Raw genomic sequence first — 26,347 nt, 5'->3', positions numbered from 1 at the left:
CCCGCTGTGGTGCGCTTAGCCTGCTGTGCACTCACTTTTTTTTTCTTTAGGAGGGGGGGGGGGTCATTAATAACCAGCACCGTGTGTCAAATTCCCTAGGTACCCCACTGGAACACACTAGACAGAATCGCACATGCGTTTTCCATAGCACATGGTGGAAACCGCATATGCAATTCTGCCTAGTGTGTTCCTACCCTTAGTCAATGCTTAGGTTGCACTTTCTGATATTCATGCATATCAATTATTGCAACGTTGCAAAATCTTATAAAGCTCCCTATGAGGTTTCCTGCTGGGTCCCCTAAAGTAGACTAGCACCAAAGATTTCACACCAGTCACCGTCCTGCTACAGAGGCCAGAAAACTTACTCATCCTTGCTGGCTGCGATGTAGAAAAAGCTGCTATAATGCTCGGGCTATCTCTCTCACTCTCTGACTTGAGGCACCAGCAAGGTGAAAGAGGCTGATTCATTGGATCAGGGGAGTAACAATAGACCCTGCAAGGGATGCAGCTGCATGGGGGCCCAGAAGCCATAGGGGGCCCTGTGGGGGGAGAAGTTTATTTTCCCTGTCAACTAAGGGCACAGAGAGAAAAAAGCGTTCTGCTCTCTGCAGTTGTTCTAATGACTGCTTCTGCTCAGCCACCAATAAGGAATCCTACAATGTTTTGCAGACAAAGGGCTCTATTCTCAATGAGTTTCCGCATGCGGTAAAGTACATGCGGGAAGTTTGCACCCAAAATACCGGCAAGTTGGGATTCTCAAAATGTTCCGCATGTTTTTTTCCGCATGCGGAAAAAGTGTGATAAAAGTGCGGGATTCATGCGGTAAAATTTCCGCAAAAGTCGGTATTTTCCGCAATAAAAGATCAATTCTCAAAGATGTTCAGGCGCATCATTTCTTCGTTAATTACCGAATTTTTATCACCTACAAGAAGTAGGTGATATATTCCGCATCCCATTGACTGTAATGAAGTGTGGAGGCTTAAGGGCTGTGCTTGGTGGACTTTAACTTTTTTTTTTTAAACACTTTTTCATGCGACCTTTTTACCGCATGATTCCCGCATGAATAATGGCTGTTTCCGCATCTTTTTTCCCGCATGCGGCAAACATGCGGAAAATGTTAGTGAATGCTAAAAAAATGCGGAGTTTACCGCTGGCGGGAATTTACCGGTAAAATTTTGCGGTACTTTTGGCTCTTTGAGAATAGAGCCCAAAGAGTTGTAGACAGTCCCTATTCAGTATACAGCAGGGTGCTGCTCTACCCCCAGCCTCTCTATCCCTCCCCAAGTACTGTGTACTGTGGTGATGTTTAAGGACTCTGAGCACAGAGAGGAAAAGCTTACAGCTATCTGCACAATTGTACTAATGACTGCATCTGCTCAGCCACCGATAATGAATCATTCAAACGGTGGCCCATCCAAAGTTTTGCAGGGGGGCCCAGTGATTTCTAGTTACGCCCCTGCATTGGATGTTCAAAGGGAGAGAGGAGGACGCTGGATAGCAGACTGAACACTTCCATCCCCCTGCCACTGATACAGTCTGTATCGAGAAGCAACTATGTGCTGCGGGTTGGTCAGAGCAGATTAGATATCACTCCTTGTGGAAGTAATGCTACGAGCCCACCATGCTCTGATTACACCTGTAGCAGTGTTCAGGCATGTTCGTCCCATTCTGATGACGCTCTCACTGGTGGTGAATGTAGTGAAAGGAAAGCTGAAGTTGGCTCGTCACTGTGGAGCGACGGCAGATGTACAGCCAGTCAGGAGGAGGTACCGGGTTCTGACTACAGCTCGCTGTCACTGTAGAGAGCGTGGCAGGCAGCTTTGTGTCTTCTTCTCAGCCCCGTTGGCCACCATGCAGAAGCAGCATCAGACCTTCCACTATCCGGAAGCTTTCCGGGATGACAGCGCGGTGAGTGATGTGGCACGTGCTCCTGAAATTTGTGAGACCGGAAAACGCTTTGTCATTTGTCTGCTCTTCCCTGCAGAAATCGTCACTGTGCAAACGGGAACTCCTTCCTGATGGATGGATAGAGAGCAATCCTGTATTGCAGCTAGAGGTGTGAAACAGCCCTATGCGCTCCAGAGCTCCTTTTTTTTTATTTACTTACAGCTGACATGCTTCCCTTTGAATAGACAGTCCCTGTTTTTCAACAACACTCCCCCAGTCCCTCTGTGCTTCACTGTTATCCTATTTATATAAATGAATTATTTCAGTAGTACAATGTCTGTTGTGAATAAGCGACCACTAAATTATTGCGGGAAGCTTGTTCGTCAAGTATTCGTTTATGATCTTTCTAGGCATCCATGAAAAAATAAAATACTGGTTTGCTTACAAATTCTTTGTGTTCTTCAGGAAAAAGACAACAAAGGTGCCCAAATATTTTTGTACTTATGTGTACCTGAGACAGGAAATGGGGAATAATTATACATACGTAGTGCTACCTCCTGCCCCCTCCAGGCTGATTGCTCCCTCACCGTCCTCCTCCGACTCTTGAATCTTCTGTAATCAGCCCCGAAAAGTCCTCCAGTCGGTGCAGGTGCAGTCTGGCAGTGCACACTCCCCCATTCTGCTCCCATATCCGGGAGCGTTCTTCGACTGTGTAGCAGTACTGCCAAGAATGCTCCTGAGGCATACTGCGCATGCGCTATATGCCCTGGACCGGAGCACTTTCCAGGGCATATTGCAGAAGATCCAGGAAGTGGAAGAGGATGACAAGGGAACAATAAGCCTGGAGGGGTCTGGAAGAAGCCCCAGGCATGTATAATTTTTCTCTACTTCGCCATCTCAGGTTCTCTTTAACAGGGCTGTGGAGTCGGTACAAAAATAATCAGACTCTGACTCCTCAGTTTATGAAACCACCGACTTCAGGTACCCAAAATTGCTCTGACTCCGACTCCTTAGTCTAATTTTAACAAAGGCTATGGATTTGGTTCAAAAATCATCCAACTCCTCATTTTATTGAAACCACTGACTCAGACTCTGGGTACCCAAAATTGCTTGGACTCCTCGACTCTGACTCCACAGCCCTGATCTTTAAAGTTGTCATTCTTTCTTATTTCAAAAAAGTGGAGGGTATGGATTTACACATAAATGTATGAATTGGGGGGGGGGGGGGGGGGATGTTATCAGAGGGTAAATACTGTATGTGGGAGATGAGTCAAACATTCTGTTTTAGAAGGAACCCGAGGTGTAAAACTAATGCTGGGCATACAAGGCTCGATTTTGCCGCTCGATTCTCCTGCTTGATTGATTCCCCGCTCGTTTCCGCAGGTAATTATCTTATCTTCTGCTCATTTTTCGAATCTTTTTGCATTGTCTTCAATGCGGAATCGAGTGGCGAAACGATCAGGCCGGAGATTGGACATGTCGGAAATTATCTATCGAGCCATCTAAATGGCTTAGAATCGAGCCATGTATTCCCAGCATTAGAGGCTGCCATATTTATTTCCATTTAAACAATACCAGTTACCTGGCAGCCCTGCTGAACTTCCTGGTCAGTAGGGTCTAAATAACACACCTGAAACAAGCATGCAGTTAATCTTGTCAGATTTGTCATAGACCTCTGATCTGCATACTTGTTTAGGGTCTAAAGTAATATAGGCAGAGGACTAGCAGGACATCCAGGCAATGTGCATTATTAAAAAGGAAATTAAGTGTCAGCCTCAATATCCCTCTCACCTTGGGTTCCCTTTAATTTTTTAATTCATATTATCTATTAAAGGTTGATGACTACCATGGAGTAAAGGTTCCTGACCCATATAGATGGCTTGAGGATCCTGATGGTGAGCAGTCAAAGGTAATAACACATGACATTCTATTATCCTGACGTGTGACAATTGCAGTGCTCTTGATCAGGCAGTGAAACATTTTTAGCTGCCTGTTAGAGGTGAGCAAACAATTCAACTCTCCTAGGTATTTTTAATTCCAGAAGTGAATGATTCATTCTAAGCTTCAATAATTCATCAAATTAGTAATTAATCATAAGCTTTCCAAATCTGATTAGCATGTGCTAGAAATTTGAATTAAGTTTTCAACTTTACCTCAGGTTAACCTCTCAACTCTCTGCTGAGCAGTCCATTCTGTTCCATCGGGAGTCAGTTTGCATAGTACAAGATGGCCATGGCCCAGAAAAAATAGATTCTGCTGATGGGCCCAGCAAGAAAAGATTAGGTGCTGGTCTAGTTTAGGGGACCCAGCAGGAAACTTCATAGGGAAATTCCACTAATGTGATTGGGTGGACGCACCGTCTTGAACTTTTCCGGTTTCAGAAAGGTTGTAGTAATCTATGCCCACACTATTCAGCCAATCACAACGCTTCATGTAGTAGAGAGTACTGGTATTGGAGAACGGTTCCCTATGAGGTTTCTTGCTAGGTCCCCTAAAGTAGACCAGTGCATAAGATTATACTATGCATTAATAAGACAGTTATTTAAGTATTTTGAACATGGAAGATAGAAGATCAAGTGAAGGAAAGGTTTTTTTGTTTTGTTTTGTTTTTTTTTTGTTTTTTTTTTTAGATCAGGTTTACATAAAAAAAAAGCTCAAAGTATACTTACAAATGTTGGTGAGTGGTGGACAGACTATAACATTTTCTAATGGTGGAACATGAAATGAACATAGAAAAATATTTTTAAATCTGCTCAGTCAGTCATGTGATTCATATAGTCTAGCCATACAGAATAGCTAGACTGGTAACACCAGGTTAATGAGGCTCTGTTTACACTATAAAAGGAACATTGTGATTATTCAATCGTACTGCAACATTTCAGAAAAGGCACATTGCACATTATTATTGCAGGGTGACTATACAGTGAGGCATACAGTACCATGAAAGTATGCCTCACCACCAGCGTCAACACACACGTCATTGTAAATGCACTGCATCCTCTGCGTTTTCCCGACGGAACTCTCTGCTTAGCAATGCAAGCTTTGTGACAGCCCCTTAGGCTTATCATTGCATTTGCGTCATGATGCAGTGGTGTTGCCCATTGCAGCGACACAACCAACAAAGTTACATAGTTACATAGTTATTTTGGTTGAAAAAAGACATACGTCCATCGAGTTCAACCAGTATAAAGTACAACACCAGCCTGCTCCCTCACATATCCCTGTTGATCCAGAGGAAGGCGAAAAAACCCTTACAAGGCATGGTCCAATTAGCCCCTAAAGGGAAAAATTCCTTCCTGACTCCAGATGGCAATCAGATAAAATCCCTGGATCAACATCATTAGGCATTACCTAGTAATTGTAGCCATGGATGTCTTTCAACGCAAGGAAAGCATCTAAGCCCCCTTTAAATGCAGGTATAGAGTTTGCCATAACGACTTCCTGTGGCAATGCATTCCACATCTTAATCACTCTAACTGTAAAGAACCCTTTCCTAAATAAATGGCTAAAACGTTTTTCCTCCATGCGCAGATCATGTCCTCTAGTCCTTTGAGAAGGCCTAGGGACAAAAAGCTCATCCGCCAAGGTATTATATTGCCCTCTGATGTATTTATACATGTTAATTAGATCCCCTCTAAGGCGTCTTTTCTCTAGACTAAATAAACCCAGTTTATCTAACCTTTCTCGATAAGTGAGACCTTCCATCCCACGCATCAATTTTGTTGCTCGTCTCTGCACCTGCTCTAAAACTGCAATATCTTTTTTGTAATGTGGTGCTCAGAACTGAATTCCATATTCCAGATGTGGCCTTACTAGAGAGTTAAACAGGGGCAATATTATGCTAGCATCTCGAGTTTTTATTTCCCTTTTAATGCATCCCAAAATTTTGTTCGCTTTAGCTGCAGCTGCTTGGCATTGAGTACGATTATTTAACTTGTTGTCAATGAGTACTCCTAAGTCCTTCTCCAAGTTTGATGTCCCCAACTGTATCCCATTTATTTTGTATGGTGCTAGACCATTAGTACGTCCAAAATGCATGACCTTACATTTGTCAACATTGAATTTCATCTGCCATGTATGTGCCCATATAGCCATCCTATCCAGATCCTGTTGCAATATGACACTATCTTCCTGAGAGTTGATGATTCTGCACAATTTTGTATCATCTGCAAAAATAGCAACATTGCTCACTACTGCATCTACTAGGTCATTAATAAATAAATTGAAGAGCACTGGACCCAGAACAGACCCCTGTGGGACCCCACTGCTAACAGTCTCCCATTTTGAGTACGATCCATTGACCACAACTCTTTGTTTTCTGTCCATTAGCCAGTTCCCTATCCATGAACACAGACTCTTCCCCAGTCCTTGCATCCTCAACTTTTGCACCAGACTTTTGTGGGGAACAGTGTCGAAGGCCTTTGCAAAGTCCAAGTATATCACATCTACAGCATTCCCAATATCCATATTAGCATTCACTACCTCATAAAAGCTGAGCATGTTAGTCAAACAGGACCTGTCTTTAGTAAACCCATGTTGATGCTGAGAAATAAGATTATTTTCTACTATGAAGTCATGTATAGTATCTCTTAGTAACCCCTCAAATAGTTTGCATACAACTGATGTTAAACTTACAGGTCTATAATTTCCTGGATCAGATTTTTTGCCCTTCTTAAATAATGGGAAAACATGGGCTGTACGCCAATCCACTGGGACTCTGCCAGTTGCAAGAGAGTCACAAAAGATAAGATAAAGGGGTTTATCTATAACTGAACTTAATTCCCTTAGGACCCGAGGATGCATGCCATCCAGGCCAGGTGCCTTGTCTATTTTTAATTTATTTAGTCTTGCCTTCACTTCTTCCTGCGTTAAGTATTTAATATTACAGTTAGAAGATTGAGACTCTTCCGCCTCTGTAGTTTGCAACAGTGCTGTTTCTTTTGTGAAGACAGAAGCAAAGAAAGCATTTAATAACTCTGCCTTACCTTGGTCATCCACCATTGAGTTCCCATCCTCATCCTTTAGGAGTCCTATACAGTCAACCTTTCTTTTTTTCTTTTTTTAGTGTGAAAGGAAACCTAGTGTAACCAGTTTCCTGGGTCTCCTGCCTGCATAGAACCCATCTCCTTGTATGCCATTGCTTTGTGAGGTTGCAGATGACTTGTCAAATCTGTGGTCTTGATATTTTTTTTTTTTCCAGGCCTATGTTGAAGCCCAGAATAAACTAACAATGCCTTTTATTGAGAAATGTCCAGTTCGACAGCAGTTTAAGGATCGGATGACAGAGCTTTATGACTATCCCAAGTATAGTTGCAGTTTCAAGAAAGGAAAAAGGTGACCCTTTTTTTTCTTTTTCTTTTATGATACTGCATGCAGTAATTTCAACCATCGGATCTTGTTCTTTAGGGAAAATGTCATGCTGTGCAAAAACTATATAAGCTTCATCCAATGTCTATAATACAGTAAGTAGAATCCCTTTAAACTAAACTTTAAGGAACCTGGCTAAGCAGTTTATTATATCAGAGGTTTCTTAGATCAGAATTGGTCATACATTGTATATAGTATTCATATAGACACATGGTCGGACATGGGAACTGAATTTACTATAGCTAGAGGCTTACTGTATCAGAGGTTATTATAATGAGATTCTACTGTATAAGGGCTTACATTAACAGTATATCTACATTACATCAAATCTGTTGGTGCTTATATTAAGTAGATGTCTGTACAAGTAAATTGTATGAAGTATGGCCTGGCTTAAAGAAACATTTGTTTTCAATTTATCACTATTGTGTAAGGTAATGTATTTCATTTATATTGAGGCCAAACTAATCTGGTATTGTTTTGTTCAGGACACACTGGTTGTTTTGGTAGAGAGAAATTAAGGATGTGAATTTGTATTTTGAGGGAAAATGTAAAAAAATCTCAGACAAATGACGTTTTTGATAGGCTTTTAGGCTGCTTTCACAGTGGGACGTTACAGGCGCACGTTAGAGCAGCCTGTAACGCAGCCCACCGCACAGTAATGAAAAATCAATGGGCTGTTCACAGTGCCCACGTTGCGTTACATTGTAACGCAAGACATCAAGAGATCGTACTGCATGCAGTACGTTATACGCCTGCTTGCACATGCTCAGTAATGTTAGGGAGGAGGGGAGAGCGGCCAGGGACATGGCTAATTAATATTCACGGCACTTCGTGACGTGTGCAGTGTTTACTTCCTGGAGCAGCCTCTCTGTGCGGCGATTGGCTGGCGGGACCACGTGATGCCGCATGCGTCCAAGAGTATGCATCACGGACGCCAGAGTGAGCTGCACAACGCGGCTCGCTCTGACGTCCACATCCAACACCACCAGGCGTTGCGTTAGGGGCACGTTATGCAACCATAACATCTCCTAAAACGCAACGTCCTGGTGGGAAAGTAGCCTTAATGTGTGTAAAGAATGAAAGGAATCTTAAAGCCAGTTACAACCATTAAAGTATTGTTGTAAAGAGCAGAGAATTTGTGGTGGTGGCACACCTTACCCAAGGGGTGGGTGCATAGCCTGTAGGTGCTAAGCCCAAGCACCAATTTACATAGCCACAGTCAAGAGTAGGTTCAGTCTAGCACACCAGCAGCTTCAAGTTGAAAACAATTCTGTTTATTGCTTCATCATCACATACACGTAACAATTGTTTCGGGGCCTCGGCGGGTCCCCTTCTTCAGACAGTGCAAACAAACGTATTATTATTATTATTATTTATTGTATTTATAAAGCGCCAACATATCACGCAGCGCTGCACAATAGATAAATGGATTAACATACAGGTAGAACATACGGAAACTCATAACAAAACAAGATCATGCAAATGATTTGATAACAATACAGTGTCATAGGTCAAAATAGAGACTGTTTGAGTCTACAAGAGGGGTGGTTGTGAGTAAGATTGCATAATCAAGCTGGATACATTAGGGAGGAGGGCCCTGCCAGAGGCTTACAATCTAAAGGGTGGGGTGGAGACAATAGGTGCGTCTTTTGAGAGGGGGTCTAACAGAACATATTATGGTGCTGGTGTAGGGGGGTATGCGAGCGTGAAGAGGTGAGTCTTGAGAGCTTGTTTGAAGCTATTAAAGGTGGGGGCGAGTCTGACGGCTGGTGGGAGCGAGTTCCAGAGAGTAGGGGCAGCCCTGGTGAAGTCCTGCAATCGTGCATGTGACTGAGTTATGAGTGGTGCGACTAGGCGCAGGTCATTGGAGGATCGGAGGGGGCGGGCTGGTATGTGCCTGTGGACCAGATCAGAGATGTAGGTCGGGCAGGTCTTGTGCACTGATTTGTAGGCCAAGCACAGGTTTTTGAAATTGATCCTAGAGCTGATGGGGAGCCAGTGTAGTGCTTTACAGAGCGGAGTTGTAGAGGAGCTGCGGCGAGAAGAATGTATCAGTCTGGCTGCCGCATTCATTACCAATTGAAGTGGGTCAGTACGGTTAGAGGGGAGGCCAGATAAGAGAATTGCAGTAGTCTAGGCGGGAGATGACAAGGGCGTGGATATGGGGCTTGATTCACAAAAGAGTGCTAACTGTTAGCACAGCCGTTTTCGCGCGAATTTTTGCATTGCGCGCGTTCGCGAATTTTACCGCGAAATCGATATAGTTTTCGCGCGAAAATTCGCGTTTGCGCACAAAACCGTTATCGTTTCACGCGAAAATTCGTGATCGCGCGCAATGCGAAAATTCGCGCGAAAACGCCCGTGCTAACAGTTAGCACTCTTTTGTGAATCAAGCCCAAGGAGTTTAGTGGTGTCAGGGGACAGGTAGGAGCAGATCTTGGAGATGTTGCGGAGGTGGAGGTTGCAGGATCTGGCAATACCTTGGATGTGGGCTGTAAAGGAAAGTTCAGACTCCAGAGTAACGCCTAGACAGCGGACTTGGGAGGTAGGGTGGATAGTAGTATTTTCAATAGTGACGTGCAGATCTGGGAGGGGTGCAGCTGTGCGGGGTGGGAATATTAGAAGCTGTCTTGTCCAAATTAAGCTTCATGTACCTGGCAACCATCCAGGAGGAAATGGATGTGAGGCAGGCAGAGACTTTGTCCATGGTAGAGGAGGAGAGATCTGGGGTGTGGAGATATATATATGGGTGTCGTCGGCATACAGGTGGTAATTGAAACCCATGGAGGAGATGATTTTGCCAATTGAGGCAGTATAGAGTGAGAACAGTAGTGGTCCTAGGACGGAACCTTGAGGAACACCAACTGAGAGGGGTGTAGGAGTGGATGAGGAGCCAGTGTTCTCCCCAGAGCCTATTAGCTGGGCGGAGCGCCCACCTGATCTCTGTTCCCGCCCGGCTGCTGTGATTGGCCGCTGTCTGCATCATAAATTATTTCCTCTGAACTGTAGATATGACGGCTTGGAACGCAAGCATCTCCGCCCTCCTCCTCAGCTCCTTCCTTCCTATCAGCAGTGTGGAAGGGCGGGGAAATATAGCAGAGAGAGGAACAGGCAGACTGCGGGAACTTTCAGCTGGAGTCCGCACTGAAAAGAAAGTGCGGTTTAATTTGTTATCTTTTGGTGAGTCACTCCCGCTGGCTACTACAGTGGACAGATGCTCTTCTCTTCCTCTCCCTGTCAGAGCAGCATGCACAATGCCCCCTTCCCCAGGTCCTTCGGGTCACAAGAATGTCCTGAGACATCAAAGAAGTGTGGCAGCCGCATATTAACATATCAATGTGTTTCTTTAGTCCCAGCATTCAGTGAGAGACATAAGTGGTTTTACAGAGGCTGTAAAAGAACCAGGTACAGCCTTCACTCTGCCTCCTGTGTCTCTGCACTTTATCACAAACTGACACGTGGTTTGCTAGCTATTAACCCCAAATTGTTCAGTTCCATCACTGTGCTATCCAGCTTTCAGTATGGGCAAATTAATGGCAAAAAGTTTATTTCACCGTTTTACATCAAGTTTAGCCTTTTTTTTTGTCTCAGCAGTTAGTTATTTAGGTTGAGAAAGACATGCATCCAGACAGAATACTTGTATGTTCACAAATCACTGTGCTTTAAAGAGACTCCGTAACAAAAATTTCATCTGGTTTTCTTCCATCCTACAAGTTCCAAAATCTATTCTAATGTGTTTTGGCTTACTGCTGCACGTTCTACTATCACCATCTCTGTAATAAATCAACGTATCTCTCTCCTGTCAGACTTGTCGGCCTGTGTCTGGAAGGCTGCCAAGTTCTTCAGTGTTGTGGTTCTGTGATGCATCTCCCCCCTCCAGGCCCCTCTCTGCACAATGCCTGTGTGTTATTTAGATTAGTGCAGCTTCTCTCTGCTCTATTATCTTTTACAAGCTGGATAAATCCTCATCTGAGCTGGCTGGGCTTTCACATACTGAGGAATTACATACAGGCACAGCTGTCTGCACTCTGCAGGAAGAAACAGCCTGACACTTCAGTGAAAGATAGCTGCAGAGGGAAAGAAACACACAAATGATCTCTTGAGATTAAAAATGAATGCTGTATACAGCCTGCTTGTGTATGGATGTATTTTCTATGTGTGGACATACTGTACATCAACCTACTTCCTGTTTTGGTGGCCATTTTGTTTGTTTATAAACAAACTTTTTAAAACTGTTTTTAACCACTTTTAATGCGGCGGCGAGCAGCAAAATTGTGACAGAGGGTAATAGGAGATGTCCCCTAACACACTGGTATGTTTACTTTTGTGCGATTTTAACAATACAGATTCTCTTTAAAGAACAACTGTAGTGAGAGGTATAAGGAGGCTGCCATCTTTATTTCACTTTAACAAATACCAGTTACCTGGCAGCCTCGCTGAGCCTCTGCCTATAATACTTTTAGCCATAGACCCTGAACAAGCATGCAGCAGATCAGGTGTTTCTGACATTTTTGTCAGATCTGACAAGATTAGCTGCATGCCTGTTTCTTGTCTGATTCAGACACTACTGCAGCCGAATAGATAAGCAGGGCTGCCATGCAATGTGTATTGTTTAAAAGGAAATAAATATGGCAGCCTCCATCTTCTTCTCACTTCAGTTCCCCTTTAAACTAGCATGGCTTTTGCAAAGTCTTCGCTGAAGTTCTCACCACTCATATCGCCTGCCTGTGTTCAGCACTCCTCTGCAACTAGTGTATGTGCAGCAGCAGGAGTAACATACATTGCATGCAGGGATGGTGAATGGTGTCAGGTCATATATGTGATGATGGGGCTATGGCACTAAGGCCCCATTCACACTGAGGTGCTTTTCAGGGAATTCTTAGAGCTTTGTTGAACGCCAGCGAACAGAGAATTGCTATGACAAAGTTGCCCTATGGTGGCATTCACACTACAGTTGCAATTTGTATGAAAATCACAAATGCACTGCATACAGCATTTTGGGAGCATTCGCAATGCGATTTTTGTTTCTTGAACAAGTTATCGTCCCACCCAGTAGCACTCAGTGTGATGCTGACCTCTCCCCAGCCAGTGTGATTTCCCCACCCAGTGTGACCCTCACTCTCCTTTCAGCGTTTCCTTACTTTCTGACCCAGCAGCACCCTGCTTAACCTTACTTCCCCACCCGGCTACTTTTTCATGCCACCCGGCTGGAAAATATTTCTGGGGAGAACACTGGGAGCCATTGAAAAATGTTGTGAAGGAGCGGTTGGAGAGGTAGGAGGAGATCCAGGCTAAGGCTAGGTCCTGAATGTCCATTAGCTGCAGGGAGTAGAGGAGGAGGGAGTGGTCGACAGTGTCAAATGCCGAGGAGCGGTCCAGGAGGAGCAGGATGGAGTACTTACCTTCGGCTTTGGCAAGGGCAAGGTCGTTTACCACTTTGGTGAGGGCTGTTTCTGCAGAATGGGCTGTGCGAAAACCAGATTGCAGGGGATCGAGAAGGGAGTTGGAGTTAAGGAAGGTGGGCCAGGCATTCAAGAATTTTTGAGGCAAAAGGGAGGAGAGAGATTGGGCGGTAATTGGATGGCAGAGCAGGGTCAAGTGAAGATTTCTTTATTGTTGCAAGTATGCTTAGAGGAACTCCGGTGAAAATAATGTAATAAAAAATGCTTCATTTTTACAATAAATATGTATAAATGATTTAGTCAGTGTTTGCCCATTGTAATATCTTTCTTCTTCCTGATTTACATTCTGCCATTTATCACATGGTGACATTTTTACTGCTGGTAGGTGATGTCAGTGAAAGGAGATGCTGCTTGCTTTTTTGGCAGTTGGACCCAGCTATAAACAGCTGTTATTATGTATAAATGATTTAGTCAGTGTTTGCCCATTGTAAAATCTTTTAAATCCCTGATTTACATTCTGACATTTATTACATGGTGACATTTTTACTGTGGGCAGGTGATGTAGCTGCTGCATGTTTTTTTGGCAGTTGGAAACAAATGTAAACTGCTATTTCCCACAATGCAGCAAGTTTCTTAGACAGGAAACTGCCAAGAGTACATACTCTACATGTGGGAGGGGTTTCACTGCAATATCAGCCATACAGCGCCCCCTGATGGTCTGTTTGTGAAAAGGAATAGATTTCTCATGTAAAAGGGGGTATCAGCTACTGATTGGGATAAAGTTCAATTCTTGGTCGGAGTTTCTCTTTAAAGGACTTACGAGGTGAAAAGTTAGAAGAAAAGTTCAGTACCTGCATCTATTTTGAATCCACAGAGGACGCCATCCCCGCCCTCCGTTTAGTTCCGCCGGGGCTCCGCTCTGTTACCGGACCCCGGCCAGCTCCCGACCCCGCGGCCCAGGTCGGGCTCTCATTCCTCAAGTACAATGGCCGCCGGAGCTTGCTGCGCAGTCCGCATAGACGCGAGTGCGGCTGCGCAGCTTTATTGCCTCTTCCAACACCCCCCCCCCCCCCCCTCCGAATAGGGAAACCCAAAATCGAACAACAGTACTGCACATGTGCTTTTCTGGGCACTGTCTTTTTCAATTGTGCTCCTGCAGCCAGGAGCGTTTTGCACATTGCAGTTCTGAGTCTGTATGAACTGGGAATCTTAGCTAGTCGCTGACTTTAACGGGGTTTACATCCGAACAAAGGATTGGACTGGGAAGACACCAAGGAAGCTGACAGATCAAATTGGGCTGATAGAAGCCACAGGTGAGTAAAAATCCTCTTGTTCTTTCCATCTCAGGTACGCTGTAAGTGTGCTTAAAATGAGGTTCAGAATGATAATACTATGTACCAGCATTCTTTAATTTACACCCCTTTTAAAATAAACATAGCTAGGCTCTGTATGTACAATTTAAAATGTTACTCTGTGCTTGTACTGATGGTAAACCAGTTACAGTGTGTGCCGATCTTTACCTAAATAGTGTGTGTAAATGTTTCCACACTGCTTCAAAATGTTTAGTCCTAGTTAAGTCTCCCATTTTAATATGATACAGTAGCATATTTTCAATACTAGTGCACATTGGTTTTGTGCTTTTGGTTATCTTTAGCTTTTAGAATAAATGTATAAATTATCTGGCTGGGTTGAGTCCTGTAGCTTGATTTCCTGTAATGACAGTGCAATTTTACTGCACAAAAAAAAACTGGCCAGACACGACCGCCCCGTTGCCCATGATTACTCACACATGCAGTAGTCCTCCTGGAATTGGAAAGTGGCAGCAACCAGTCTCTTCTTGTGGGCACAGATCTCTTGTCCACTCTAACCCTCTCCCTTCCTTTATTGTCAGCATCAGATAAGTCTCCTAATGACAATAATGTGCTGACCACAGAGAGTTACACTTTCAGCACCATTTGCAGGAGCTGGACAGTGATGGCTGCTCTGTAACTGGGGAACACCCAATCTGCTTCCCGCTCTGTGCTTGCTAAATAGATCTCTGTGCCACATGACTAACTTTTCCAAAGCATTTCACTGGAATGGCTACATTTTAAATAAGAAAGCTGTGAGGATAATGATATTGTCCCCTCTATGCTTTGAATGAAAAATCTTTGATGGTGAACTAGAGCTTTAACTGACTTACTGCACTCATAATTACCCTCCTGTTTATGTGCTTAAGGGCTGGTTCAGACGGGCGTTTTTGTGGCGTTTAACGCAGCGTTTCAGACGCAGCGTTTTTTGGGATCTACTGCCATCCCATGCAAGTGAATGGGAGCGTTTAGAGCTGGCTTTTGCAGGCTTTCATGAAAGCCTGGCAGTAGATCCCAGCGTTGCGTCTAGTCTCAAAAGCAACATGCTGCTTTCAGAGGCAGTAAACGCGAGGAAACAATAGCAGAGACCAGAACTGCTAGCCTTGAACGCTTTTTAAAAGCTTTCAAAAGCTAGCTTTTAAACGCTGGTGTTTGAACGCAATGCCAAGCAAAAGCTCAGCAGACGCCCGTGTGAACCAGCCCTAAGGCAACTACATGAGAATGTTGCTGCTGAATACATGGGTGTGACAGTAGATAAACTTGTATTGTAGAGCAGAAGCCGAAGCCGTGAAAAAAAAAAGTACACTGCCTTCTTGGTCAGAGCCTGATTTTTAAGTTCTTTTATGAATACGTAAGCTAACATTTTAAAGTTGATACCCCTGCATTTGAATGAAACAATGATTTTTAGTGTGGTTTCTTTGCATATAATTGGTTTTATTGTGATATTTGCTTTACTCTCCATAATGCACTATTAATAACCTCTGTATGTTCTTCCCTACAAACCTTTAGGTATTTCTATTTCTATAATTCTGGTCTTCAGAATCAGAATGTAATGTATGTTCAGGACTCTCTAGATGGCCAGGCCAGGGTATTCTTGGACCCTAATACATTTTCTGAAGATGGCACGGTTGCTTTGCGAGGTAATTTATCCTTTCTCATTGCTTTGTACTTGCCTGGCTGATGCATACTATTCCTTTAGAACCCAGTTGCAGGATTATTTTAATGTACATTTTTGAATTGTGTGGAAAGGGGTCAGAAACTTCCTGGGTTTGCTATTGCTGTCTTTGTCTTTATTGGAGAGACTTTCCTTCATTTCCTTTAACTGCAATCTCTGTATAGCTTGGTAAATATTAAAACTGGAAGTCCTACAAGCAGCTGTTAAAACTCGTCAGAAATTCGAACTCTTGCCCTCTCTCTAAAGTGTGTTTTACTTGTTGCTGTTTCTGTCACTGAGATTTCTCTACTTTATATGGACAGGAAGTGATGAAATTCTAAAGTATTTGAAATTCTGACAGATGATGACGGACGGCAATACAAATCTAATTCCTTTACGAAATTATTTGTTTTTCCCTAGAATCTGACTTTTTAAACTAGAATGTAATCTACTGAGATTCTCAGGCTCTTTTCCTGAAGATTATTGAGTAATTGTACATTTTATAGTGATTTTTATGAGATGGCGCTTCATGAAATCAGAACATAGCAAGGAAATGAGCAGCGCTACTTAAAAACAGACTAGTTCCTACCTGCAAAAGAGTGCAAGCCCCACTTGTGGGGTCGAATACACACCGAGCATACACATGACCTGTCTACCACTAGAGGAGGATGTTGGTTTCCATTAACAGCTTGCATGCAACCTATTAAGTACTCGTCCCTCCCACAGTGGGAGGGACGAGTACTTAATAGGTTGCATGCAAGCTGTTAATGGAAACCAACATCCTCCTATAGTGGTAGACAGGTTATGTGTATGCTCGGTGTGTATTCGACCCCACAAGTGGGGCTTGCACTCTTTTGCAGGTAGGCACTTGCCTGTTTTTAAGTAGCGCTGCTTATTTCCTTGCTATGTACTAATGTAATTCGTTTTTGGTCAGCTGCTCCCACTTAACAGCCATGCTTTTGGTGTATATGCAGAGCTTCTGTTTGGGTTCAAGGTGCGTTTGTAGTTCCTGGGGGGGCTCAGCGCATCTCTGATGGAGGCCATTCGGAGGCGGCCTGGTGTTGCGCTGATCCACCTTTTGCGCAATCATGAAATCAGAAGTTTGACGTTCTCCTCATGACTTTTGGTGCACATTTTTGTTTTGCTCAGTATGACCTCCCAGTAAAGTCCAAACAGTAAATCTGGCTACCCTCATGTGGTACACAACCTAGAAGTTGAACAGGTCTGACAGAAAGGGCCTGAAACCACTCATTATCTCCAGAACAACTTTTCCTCCTGGATGAATCACAATGTTTTCCAGTAAAGGCTGGTTCACACTATGGCCCCTTATCCTATGATACGTTTTTCCAAGGAGATATTTCAATCCTTAACAAAATACTTTCAAGGCTCCCAAGAAGCATGTAAGTGGGCTCAGCACTTGCGTCTGCGGGACTTTCCCTCTATATAAGATTAATTTGTGAAAACTATTAAGGTCTTCTTTGAACCTAGTCTGTGGTTGGCATCCCTCTTCTGCTGGCCTTGGGTTTATTTTGTTTTGTGTTGTTATCCCCAGCTCTAGCATACCTTTTACTTTCTTATGGTCTTCAGATCAGTGCTCAATTGCTGTTCATTTTTGGATCAGATCTAGCAAAGAGTCTGCGCCTCCATTCTGCATTAAATCCTTCCATCTGTACCCAGGAAACCTCCCCAATTTGACCTATGTCCTGAACAGATGTTTGTGCCTCCTCTTATATTTTTTTTCTGCTGCAGAGAGAAGTGACAGAATATTAGCTTTCAATAAGACTGCCCTTGTTGGCATGGAAATGACAGTCATGAGCAATCATAATTTTAAGTAATAGACGTCAAGGCTTCTGCTTTGGATATACTTGACAGAAGAGTGTATGGATACTTTTGCTTTCTTTGAGAAATTCAATTTGTCAGATATCCTGTATTCTAGCCTCTGTTAGTCAGAAGCAGTGGTTGACTCTCTGCATTGCCTCACCTCTTCACTTCCTAAAGCCTCAAACAGCTGCCAATTCTTGACTGAGAATCCAGCATGTGCACAGACAGATCCAGCACACCAAATTTGTAACCGACTGCAACAGCCAAACGTGATGCTCCTCCCCTCGCTTGTCGAAAGCAGCACCATTGTCCGCCACATTGTTATTCCTCCTCCCCTTCCCATAGCAACACAGTGCATTACTGTGCTGTAGCCAAGGGATGTGTCTGTATGCATGTCCTAGAAAAATGAGGCAAATATCTTTTGCAGCTGTAACGAGGTACGTTAGATGTTAGCGTGCAGTGTGCAGGTATTCATAACATTGCAGCGGAGAAATTATAAAGTAAACCTGTGTGCAAAAATACTCCAGAAAGTTACATACTTGCTTCAGAAGAGGGGAGCCTTTGTATGCTCCAAACCATTCCCATGTCCTCGACCTCACCACTGCTCGCTGGGACCTTCTTCTTCTTGGACATGTTCCTGTCTGTGTATGAGTGCGTCTGCCCTGTGCAGGCACCAGTGGGTCTATGCCTGTCTGTAGCAACAAAGCTGCTCATGCACAGAGGAAAAAGCCAATCACGAGCGGCATTTTGCTACTACGCAGGTACTCGCACAGTATGGTCACGACCATACACAGGCAGAAGTTCAGCCACAAGAACATATTTTACCAATTCTTATAGAACATGTTCAGTGGATTCCAGAGCTGAATTGATTGGGTCGGGTAAGATGTGGAAAGCCTCTGGAGTATCCAGAGGCTTCCTACTACTGAGATACCATCTACTTTTTGTGCTCACGTGTATTTTTAAGTGAAGGAAAGTTAATTTTTGGTTTTGCATTAAGCACAAGAATTTTCAGATCATGCTTACATCAGTATGTATTTTGTTAGAGACTTCTGCTGAAGTAATCGGAGTATAACGTGTTGTTATGTTATTGTTTTGCAGGATATTCTTTCTCAGAAGATGGAGAATATTTTGCCTATGGATTAAGTAACAGTGGCTCAGATTGGGTAACAATCAAGTTCATGAAAGTCTGTAACCAGGAGGAACTGCCAGATGTCCTTGAGAGAGTCAAATTCAGCTGCATGTCTTGGACCCATGATGGTGTTGGTTTGTTCTATAATTGTTATCAAAAGCAGGAGGGAAAAAGTGATGGTGAGTAATTCTGTGGTTACCATATGATACCAGTATATTATGTTATGCTGCCACTCCATTTGTATCACGGTCACTGTCTATTTATTTTAACATCTAATTTCCCAACAGTTTGTTCTTGGCAGTGGTTTGTCTCTCTGACAGTAGCAATGTGCTCTTCAGTTTTTTTTTTAAATTTCCCCAAATGTGTTAATATTACCGTATATACTCGACTAGAACTTTAGGACTGACTCAAAGTATAAAAGTTTGGGGGTTGCCTTATACATGAGTCAGTACTAAATTTGTTGCCCTATAAGCGGGATTAAGGGAAAAGGGGTGGCCACTCTCCCTCCCTTCCTGCTGCAGCATTCTGCAAAAATCCCCCTCCCACCTACACTTAATAGACCTTTGATAGTATAGAAACCTTAAAGGATGTCTATGCCACCATAATATTTGTATACTATACAAATGCAGGTTTTTAACAGATTAGGTAGCCCCAGTACAGTTTAGAGCTGGAAACTCATATATACAGATGTACAGAGATACTGTACATAGGGAGGTTAAATTAGAATTCCCTTGAATTATCCTCCATTCAGAAAAAGAATACCAAAAGGGAAGCGTAATCTAAAGAGACACACATTTACGCAGCTGTGTACTGAATTAGTATAACACTTTTGACTTATTCATTACAGAAAATGTTTTGTCGAGGTGCATCTGTATGAGTTTTAACATTCCTCAGTTTCTCGTTCTCTGGCCATTTCTCATTATTGTATGCCAGATATGTATAGAGAGTTGCTATTTGATCTTAACTCGAATGCTGGGAATACACAATTAGTTTTTTGGCAGATAGAAGGCGCAATAGATAAAAAAACTAATTGTGTATTTCCAGCAAAAGTGACAGAAGGAAAGGAGCAGAGGGAGAGCTTAAACAAAGGAATGGAAAGGTTTTGCCTGTGTTCAACCCAAAGTGTCCTAAATGTTCATTTAAGCTCTCTGTGATACTATTGCAGGGACATAATATAGGGATCCCTGCTTTTGGACAACCAGAACCATGAACAATGATAGATGGAACTGTTCCACTTACTGAAGAATAGTACAGTATTACAAAGGAATATGCACTGCAGTAGAATTTAATTGAAAAAATCTATTAATAAACATATGACTTAAAATGCACATCTTAATTCTAAAATATTTCAGGTGGAACTAAACTCAGACCTTTCTCTACTTTAAAGGGAAGGTTCAAGCAAAATAAAAAAAAATGAGTTTCACTTACCTAGGGCTTCTACAAGCCCCATGCAGCCATCCTGTGCCCTCGTAGTCACTGCTGCTCCAGTCCCCCGCTGGCAGCTTGCCGACCTCGGAGGTCGGCGGGACGCATTGCATACATTTTTACGCATTCCCGATAGTGCAGGAACATTAACACATACATTTTTACGTGTTACTGGTTCAATGCGTACATTTTTACGCATTGAACCACTAACGCGTAAAAATGTATGTGTTAATGTTCCTGCACTAGCGGGAATGCGTAAAAATGTACGCAATGCGTCCCGCTGACCTCCGAGGTCGGCAGCCTGCCAGTGGGGGACTGGAGCAGCAGTGAGTGACTACGAGGGCACAGGATGGCTGCATGGGGCTGGTAGAAGCCCCAGGTAAGTGAAACTCATTTTTTTATTTTGCTTGGACATTCCCTTTAAGATATTAATCACAGCATGATAACCTTTAGGTGAAAAAAAATCTACATTACAGTTTATGGAAATCCTAAAACAGTCAAGGCACTAGAACAGTCAAGGCACTTCTCACAGCTCTGATTCATAGCTGCTGATAACATCTGATAGACACTCTGATATAGCTAAACAAGCACTGAGCACAGTCCAGTGAATTAATTCAGCAACTATATATGAAATAAATACTTTTCATTAGAGATGGGACGACGAATCCGGCGAATCCACGAATCCCTCGAATATTGTTAAATATTCGAGATTCGTGGATTCGAATCCCGACGCCATTTTCCAATTTACGAATCCGCCGAATCCCGACGCTGCATCGCCGCGCATCCGCCGCTCGCACTCGACCTCCTCCGACCCGCGTCTCCTCCGCCCGCCCCGCGCCTCCTCCGACCGCCCGCATACTTTGTATCAACTCACCTGTCCTGTGGAGCGCAGAGCGGCAGACCTCTCACTGACTTCCTGGTTCCCTCTAGTGACGGCTTTTACAATGACGTCATCAGTAAAAGCCGGTCCGGCCACTAGAGGGAACCGAGAAGTAACGACGAGGTCTGCCGCTCTGCGCTCCACTGGACAGGTGAGTTGATACTTATGCAGGGGTGAGCGAGGAGGCACGGGGGACGGAGGAGGCCGTGGGGGTGAGCGGAGGAGGCACGGGGAGGGGGGGGGAGCGACTCCTACCTACCTACCTACCTACCTACAGGCCCCTATACCTACCTAAAGGCCCCCTATACGTACCTACCTACCGGCCACTATACCTACCTACCTACAGGCCCCTATACCTACCTAAAGGCCCCCTATACGTACCTACCTACCTACAGGCCCCTATACCTACCTAAAGGCCCCCTATATGTACCTACCTACCTACCTAAAGGCCCCTATACCTACCTACAGGCCTCTATACCTACCTACCTAAAGGCCCCTATACCTACCTACCTAAAGGCCCCCTATATGTACCTACCTACCTACCTAAAGGCCCCTATACCTACCTACCTAAAGGCCCCTATACCTACCTACCTACATACCTACCTATACTTAAGGCCCTATACCCTGCTACCTATACTGAAGGTCCCTTTAACTACCTACCTACCTACCTACAGGCCACTATACCTACCTAAAGGCCCCCTATACGTACCTACCTACCTAAAGGCCCCTATACGTACCTACCTACCTAAAGGCCCCTATACGTACCTACCTACCTAAAGGCCCCTATACGTACCTACCTACCTAAAGGCCCCTATACGTACCTACCTACCTAAAGGCCCCTATACGTACCTACCTACCTAAAGGCCCCTATACGTACCTACCTACCTAAAGGCCCCTATACGTACCTACCTACCTAAAGGCCCCTATACCTACCTACAGGCCTCTATACCTACCTACCTACCTACCTATACTTAAGGCCCTATACCCTGCTACCTATACTGAAGGTCCCTTTAACTACCTACCTACCTACAGGACACTATACCTACCTACCTACAGGCCACTATACCTACCTAAAGGCCCCCTATACGTACCTACCTAAAGGCCCCTATACCTACCTACATACCTACCTATACTTAAGGCCTCTATATACCCTGCTACCTATACTGAAGGCCCATATACCCTGCTACCTATACTGAAGGCCCATATACCTTTCTACCTATACTGCAGGCCCATATACCCTGCTACCTATACTGAAGGCCCATATACCTTTCTACCTATACTGCAGGCCCATATACCCTGCTACCTATACTGAAGGCCCATATACCCTGCTACCTATACTTAAGGCCTCTATATACCCTGTTACCTATACTGAAGGCCCATATACCCTGCTACCTATACTGAAGGCCCATATACCTTTCTACCTATACTGCAGGCCCCTATACCTTGCTACCTATACTGAAAGCTACCAATATTGAAGGCACCCATACCTAGCTAGCTATACTGAAGGCACCTTTACCTCGCTACCTATACTGCGGGCAACTATACCACGGATCGCACAATTCTTATGTCCAGGATTCGTTAGATTCGGGATTCGAAAGGTTCGAGATATTCGAGAACCTTTTCAGATTCGGATTTGAAAAAATTGTGGATTCGTCCCATCCCTACTTTTCATGCTGTGCTAAAGTCCACAGTTGATGCAGCAACCAACTCCAAAATACAAAGGGCATCCAGTATTTTGATGACCATTCTTTCATCGCATCTAGAAAAGCAGACCTTTTGAGTAGGGGGTCAGAATTAGGCTTTTTACCAGCCTCTTATAGTACAGTATTCCCACCAGGCAGCTGTTTGTGTATGGGCAAAGATTGGAGAGAGAGATTTTGGCTTCAGCAGCAAAGTTTAAATTCCTGTCCTGCCAACAGTTGTGTGGGAGAGGCTCCTGGCAACACAGCATAAGCTAATAGTGCTTAAAGTATGTCAGTCTAGCAGAGCTTTTAATATTTCATGGGCATGGCTAATCAAAGAAATGTAATCACACTAGGTTTACTTTTAGGTAACCAGAAGCACCAGTGTTTTTGTTAGTGAAGCAGAGGAAATGCACTGCAAAGATATACAGTAGTACAGTAGTGCATTCTTGGGGAGAAAAAAACACTAGTATTCATATGCAGTTTTTACTTCCATGTTAGAAAAATTGTCACTCTTGATGCATCACCATAGTCTACTATCCATAAAGCCCACTGTAGCCGATTCACAGCGTTTGCATGCAAAATTGGAGGTGGAATCACAGTGTATTGCAGAGGTGTCAAATTTAAAATTCAAAGTGCGCCGAAATTGAATACTGGGACCTAGTCCCGGGCCAACCTCAATGTCTACTGGCCACCTTTCTCCCTTATAAAATTCCCTGGTGTCTAATGGCTCCCCTACAACCCTTATACAGTTCCCTAGTGTTTAGTGATTTCCCCCTACCTCCACCATATGGCTTCCCTAGTGTTCTACAAATTCACCTCCAATACAGCTTCCCTGGTGGGCCAAACATAATACAAAGTGGGGAAACCACTTGGGGGCCAGATTTAATGGCTCTGAGGGCCAGATTTGGCCCATGTGCTGGAGTTTGACATGTATGGTCTATTGAAAGCAATAGGCAGATTCCGATTTGCATGCAGGAAAAAAAAATAGTTCTTGCTGATTTTTTTGCAAACATCTCATCAAAATACCCATAACTGTGCACTGGCACAGGTTTTGGATTCGGATGCAATTTCATATGTTGTGTCCATTTCAGAAACGGACATGGCAATGTATAGTAAGCGTAGCCTTTATTTAGACAGGTAAGCAAAATGTCTTTATGTACCTTCACTGGCTACTTACATTACAACACATTTCTATATTGGTTGAGTAAATATGTGGTCACATTAATATACAGTAGGTTTTCTTTTCAATAATCAAATAGGAGTCATTGTGTATGTAGCCAGCATGCAGTCCCTGCATCTGCTTCAGGCTGCAAACGAGTCAGGGATTGCTGCAGACTGTTTATCACAACACTTGTTTCTTAGTGGAGTTACTGAGGTTTGGGTAAAATATAACCATCCAATACTGTCCTGATATTAAAGGGAATGTCTAATGATTATTGAAAAAGAAATCTACTTACCTGGTGCTTCTTCCAGCCCCTGGCAGCCGTCCTGTGTCCTCGTCGCAGCTCAGCTTCCAGCCGGTGGCCTGGGGTCCCAGTGCAGAGGCTGACATCTACTGCACCTGCGCTAGCACCGCCGGTAACTGCGCTCATGTGGTCTGGAGCGTTCTGCGCAGAAGTACTGCGCCTGCACCGAACGATCCAGACCACCTGATTGCGGTCCCCAGTGGCGCAGTAGTAGGGTCCCGCGGGCCACCGGCTGGAAGCTGAGCTGGGGCGAGGTTACAGGACGGCTACCAGGGGCCGGTGGAAGCCCCAGGTAAGTAGATATGTGTGTTAGTTTTTTTGTTGTTTTCATTTATTAATCCTCAACTCAAACATTCCCTTTAAGCTCACATCATGCTTTGTAAGAGAACAGCGGCAAGCCTGTGCTACACTTTCAGCCACTATTTCCCTTCTCGGTTTCTGTGCTAATACTAAGTGCCAATGGAAGTATAAACAAGGGAAAATCTCCAAAAGAGGGACACCGCACAAAGCACAGAGAGGTGTTGTAGCCCTTTTTGCACGTTCCCCAAATTTGGAAACTGGAGCCCAACTGGAAAGCACACCTATAATGAATGCATTTTACAACACGTGCAATTTAACACACAGGTAATGTTTTTAAAGCATTTTTTTTTTTTTGCCATTATTCAGGCACTGAAACGTCTACCAATCTGCACCAGAAGCTCTATTATCATGTTCTGGGCACAGATCAGTCTAAAGATGTATTATGTGCAGAGTTTCCAGATCAGCCAAAATGGATGGAAGGTGCTACGGTAAGAGAGGGTTTTCTCATGTTTATGGTTCTACTAGTCATGGGCTTTTATTTTGGGTTTTCCTTAGACGAAGTTAGGGTTAGAACCTCTATGATACATTTTCTGGGAGGGGACGTGAAGAAAATCCCAGTGGGATTTAGCAAGAAGGGCTGTTTTCCACTACACACAGTGTTTGCTGCGGTTTCCAATCGGATGCAAAAAGCAAGGACATCGGCAAAATAATTAAAAGCACAGGAACCCTTTTATATTCGTGCGCTGTGATAGCTATTCGATTTTGCCTGATCGCAAAAGTCCTGCATATTTTTTTTCTTGTGTTCCAAGCATCTATTGAAAATCACACCTATTATACACACCTGCAGCTTCCTCCAGCCCCCTTCGCTGTCGTCCTCCACTGCCTGCAGCCTTCACAATCCGGCCCGGTAACTGCGGATGCCCGGCTTACTGCGCGTGCCCGGCCGCATACACTCCCCCCCCCCCCACCCCCCCCCCCCATCATGCTCCCTTTGCCGGGAGAGTTCTGCACCTTTAGGCGCAGAAGGCTCCCAGCCACGGGAGGGAAATGGGGGAGCGCACTTAGCCCCACTGCGCCAGCACCCACTTGCCGTTTTTACCGGGCCGGATTGCGGAGGCGGCGGGGGAATGGGGGCTGGAGGAAGCACCAGTTATGTATAAAACTTTTTTTTTTTCCCCTTCGTTTCCGGTACACTTTAAAGGGCAACTGAAGCAAGAGGCATATGGAGGCTGCCATATTTATTTCCTTTTAAGAAATACCAGTTGCCTGGCTATCCTGCTAATCCTCTACCTATAATACTTTTAGCCATAAACCCTGAACAAGCATGCAGCAAATCAAGTGTTCCTGACATTATCAGATTTGAAAAGATTATCTTCATGCTTGTTTCTGGCATTATTCAGACACAACTGCATCCTAGTAGACCAGCAGGACTACCAGGCCACTGGTATTATATAAATGAAAATAAATATGGCAGCCTCCATATATTTCTCACTTCAGTTGTCCTCTAAAGGGACCCTGAGCAGTTAAAAAAAAAAAAATGAAACTGGTACTTATCTGGGGCTCCCTCCAGCCCACTGTAGGCTGCGAGGTCCCCCAGCCTCTTTCTGGCGGCTCCTTTACCGGTAACTTTCGTGCTGAAGGTCGACCGAATACTTCCTGAACAGGGACACTCCGCCTCATCATGCCGGCCAGCTTGACAGTCTTGTGCATGAGCGGTTCAGTTTGAAAACCGCGCATGCGCAGGACTACTACACCGGCTGGCGTGATGAAGCCGAGCGTCTCCGTTCAGGGAGAACCCAGCCGACTTTCAGCCTGAAAGTTGCGGTTAAAGGAGCCGCCAGCAGGACTGGGAGAGGAGCCAGGAAGAGGTCGGTGGACCTCGCGGCCTACTGTGGGCTGGAGGAAGCCCAAGGTAAGTACCAGTTTATTATTTTTTTTTAACTGTTCAAGGTCTCTTTAAGGAAAAGTCTCTGCTTACCTTG

The 26,347-nt window shown here is 44.2% G+C and overlaps 1 protein-coding gene across 1 annotated transcript in view; it reads left to right on the top strand.

The window, feature by feature from the left end:
* Positions 1-1,725: 1,725 nt before the first annotated feature.
* PREP (prolyl endopeptidase) overlaps positions 1,726-26,347 on the top strand; it is a 216,675-nt gene continuing 192,053 nt past the window's right edge. Inside the window, exons 1-6 of the mRNA XM_068231238.1 lie at positions 1,726-1,908; positions 3,722-3,796; positions 7,088-7,221; positions 15,515-15,645; positions 18,579-18,788; positions 24,732-24,853. Of these exons, the coding sequence (XP_068087339.1) occupies positions 1,852-1,908; positions 3,722-3,796; positions 7,088-7,221; positions 15,515-15,645; positions 18,579-18,788; positions 24,732-24,853 (729 nt within the window). The 5' untranslated portion in view covers positions 1,726-1,851. The remainder of the gene's footprint in view (positions 1,909-3,721; positions 3,797-7,087; positions 7,222-15,514; positions 15,646-18,578; positions 18,789-24,731; positions 24,854-26,347) is intronic.

Source organism: Hyperolius riggenbachi, chromosome 4 (genome assembly GCF_040937935.1).
Source record: "Hyperolius riggenbachi isolate aHypRig1 chromosome 4, aHypRig1.pri, whole genome shotgun sequence".
In the NCBI taxonomy this organism is placed as follows: Eukaryota; Metazoa; Chordata; class Amphibia; order Anura; family Hyperoliidae; genus Hyperolius; species Hyperolius riggenbachi.
The sequence above is the reverse complement of the archived record's forward strand: the minus strand, read 5'-3'. Positions and strand labels throughout refer to the sequence as shown.